The 3,671-nt window shown below is 36.7% G+C and overlaps 1 protein-coding gene across 1 annotated transcript; it reads right to left on the bottom strand.

Annotated features, from left to right (window-relative positions):
- Positions 1–1,098: 1,098 nt before the first annotated feature.
- Positions 1,099–3,121, bottom strand: LOC116863420 (zinc finger protein 382; the record flags this gene model as incomplete). Its single annotated transcript, XM_032850873.1, has 1 exon — positions 1,099–3,121. A coding segment is annotated over one exon (1,443 nt), but the record flags the coding sequence as incomplete, so codon positions are not given.
- Positions 3,122–3,671: the final 550 nt, after the last annotated feature.

The raw sequence follows: 3,671 nt of genomic DNA, 5'->3' as shown, positions 1-3,671 counted from the left end.
CCCGATGCGGGACTCGATCCCAGGACGCTGGGATCGTGACCTGAGCCAAAGGCAGCTGCTTAACCAACTGAGCCACCCAGGCGTCCCAGTTTTTTTTTTTTTTTTTTTTTTTTTTTTTTAAGAGAGCACGTGTATAGGGGGTTGTGGGGAAGGTTTGAGGGAGAGGGAGAGAGAAATTCCAAGCAGGCTTCTGAGGATGGAGCCTGATGTGGGGCTTGATCTCACGACCGTGAGACCATGGCCTAAGCTCAACTGACTGAGCCACCCAGGCACCCCTTATGATAATTTCATTTAAAGAGTTCCGATCCTATATGTTTATAAAAAATAAAATTATAAAAAAAAGTAAAAAAAAAATAAAGAGTTCCGATCCAATGTGAATTCCATGGTGTTGTGTATGATTTGAACTATGACCATAAGCTTTTCCATATTCATCATTTTTATACATCCAGCAAGATATAGGCCATAGGTAAATGCTATTACCCCCTGTTCCTTTACTATACTTGTAGGATTTTTCTCCAGTTAGAACTCTCTAATGCAAGGAAGCATGCTAGGAGCCTTCCTTTCCTTAATATGACTTTTGGATTTCAAGTATGGCAGTTTTTGTGGCTAGAGACAACCTCACATTTATTACATTTGTTTGGAATTATATTACAGTTTGGGCTGTGGCTAAAAGCCTTTGTATATACATTATAATTGGATTCTCAGTTTTCATATTTGTAGAGTTTCCCTCTAGCATGAACTGTCTGGTTGGAATCATCACCATATCACTAATATTCAGCTGTTTTTCTTCAGAGTGAATTATATCATGCTGTGAAAGTTCTGAGTTGTTTGGTAGTATCTACCAGAGCTGACCAAACATACATATGCTCCAGGACCCAGCAATTCCATTCCTAGTGTATACACAAGAGAAGTGAATGCACGTACACCAAATGATAAGTACGTTCACAGAAGCATTATTTATTATGACCCTAAGCTGTAAACAATGAAAAAGTCCATCAGCAGTAGATTGGATAAACTGTAATTTAATCATATGATGGAATTCAATATAGAATAGAAATAAATGAACTTCTGCTGCATGCACTAATGATTTAAATTGGTTTTACAAACATAATGATGAATGAAACAAGCCATATATAAAAGAATACATGATGTATAATCCAATTTATATAAAGGTTCATAATAGGCAAAACCTAATTTCTGTTAGAAGTCAGAACTGTGGTAAATTTTGAGGAGGTAATAGCTAATTTTTATTTCATATTTGCAATGAGAAATACATACTTCCTTTCTTTTAAGCCACTCTTATGAACATTCATACTTCCTTTCTTTTAAAAACACTTCTACTCACAGTGTGGTCCATGGACCACTGCTAGTTGGTCAGTTGCTTATTACTGGGTCACAACAAGGTATGTAATGAAATTGAAAACAAGTGATTTTAAATGTTTGTAGAAACTTGACAGAGGAAGTTTATGCCTGCTGAATTAATAATAAAAAATTTAGGGTTGTATTTTCAATGACTACTGTCATTTGTCTAGTCATTCTTTGTGTGTTATATAGGTTCACAAACAATAGGTAAATTTGTGGAATAGTACCTTAAACTGTTGAATATTATATTTGCAAGCTTCATCATGTACAGTGTTTACTAGGACTTCAAAAGTTTTTACCAAAAAAGTCATATCCTTTACTGAATTCCCATGGTTTCTACCTTGTGAGTTTTTTGATGTACAATGAGGTTTGACTTACAACTGAAGAACTTCCCACATTCTTTACATTCATATGGTTTCTCTCCTGTGTGAGTCTTCTGGTGGCGAATGAGGTTTGATTTCCTACTAAAGGCTTTCCCACACTGAGGACATCCATTGGATTTCTCTCCTGTATGTATTCTCTGATGAACAGTGAGGATTGCCTTCTGGCGGAAGGACTTCCCACATTCATTACAAATATAGGGTTTTTCCCCAGTATGAATTCTTTGATGGAGAGTGAGGGTTGTCTTTTGGCAGAAGGACTTTCCACATTCACTGCATATATAGGGTTTCTCTCCTGTGTGAGTTCTCTGATGTACAGTGAGGGTTGTCTTCTGGATAAATGCCTTCCCACATTCATTACATTGATATGGTTTCTCTCCTGTGTGAGTTCTCTGATGATCAATGAGGTATGACTTCTTTCTAAAAGCACTTCCACACTGAGTACATTCATAGGCTTTCTCCCCTGTATGTGTTTTGTGATGTCTAGTGAGAGTTGCCTTCTGGCGGAAGGACTTCCCACAATCCATACAGATGTAGGGCTTCCCCTCTATATGTGTTTTCTCATGAAGAGTGAGGGCTGTCTTTTGACGGAAAGCTTTTCCACATTGATTGCAGACATAAGGTTTCTCACCGGTGTGAATTCGTTGATGTTCAATGAGATATGACTTCCTTCTAAAGCTATTTCCACAATAAGGACACTGAAAGGGTTTCTCTTCTGTTTGAGATCTCTGATGCATGATAAAAATAGACTTCCTGCAGAGGAACTTACCGTATTTGCTGTATCCATGGGTTTTCTTCTCAATAAGAGTTTGTGAATGGGCATTGAGATTTGACTTTTCAATTAAGGCTATTCCATCTTTATTGTATTCATAGGGTTTTTCTCCTCTGTGAGCTCTAGTATGTGTAAATAACATTCCTTTCATAAGGAAGGATTTTTCACATTCATTATGATCTAAAGATTGCTCAGGAGTTTGAGTCTTCTGATGTTGAATAAGCTCTTGTTTACCACTCAGACTCCTTTCTGTTTGTTTACAGAGATTCACTGTAGTATGAATTTTCTCATTTTTAGTATTGAGGAATGATTTCTCCCATCCATTACTCTCAGCAAACTTCTCTCTTACAGGGCTTATATTTCTACTGACTAATTCCGAAATATTTTTTAAAACCTTTCCATCAGGCTTATATTCACGTAGTATTGTTTTTGACATAATACGGTTCTTGCCTACAGGTAACGTTTTCCCAAAAATATTACTTCTTTCCTTAATTAATCTTTTGTGGTTGATGAATATGACTGATCGAGAGTGCCTGTCTTGGTATTCTTTGAACTTCACTAAAGCATCTTCAGCTTTTCCATCTTCTTCTAGAAGAGAATAACAACACTGTAAGTTTTCACATAAATGTTATGGATTGGATGTATATACAAACAACCCATTGTGCAACTGTCTGCCTCACTATCTTGATCTACACAAAGGCCAAAATAAATTACCTCTTGGTAGGGAAAATTCATATGATAAAAACACAAAGCCTGCTACACAGTTAAAATGAGGAAAAAATGGCATAAGAAAAGAACACTCATACCTTTGGCATATTGTTAATATAAGCTACCTTGAGCAGGTATAATAAACACAAGGACAAGTAAACAGAAGACAAAGGATGATGAAAGTGGGATTGTTCTTGGAATGGGCAGATTCAGAAATAAGGGAATGAGCTTATTAAGGGTACTAACCAGTAAGCAAGGAAAATGTTCAGGTAGAAATGAAAGCCTAAATATTATTCCCTCATGCCTAAATATGTGTTATAAAATACTTCCACTTGTTTCTTCCTCACTTGCATGTATCCCATCCATGGCAAATGAACTTTCTCAAGCACTCATTTCCTAGTGTTGAGAGAAACACTGTTTATAGCCTAGGCCCTAACTCTCCACACAAC

Source organism: Lontra canadensis, unplaced genomic scaffold (genome assembly GCF_010015895.1).
Source record: "Lontra canadensis isolate GAN:19392208 unplaced genomic scaffold, GSC_riverotter_1.0 scaffold1130, whole genome shotgun sequence".
Classification (NCBI taxonomy): domain Eukaryota; kingdom Metazoa; phylum Chordata; class Mammalia; order Carnivora; family Mustelidae; genus Lontra; species Lontra canadensis.
The sequence above is the reverse complement of the archived record's forward strand: the minus strand, read 5'-3'. Positions and strand labels throughout refer to the sequence as shown.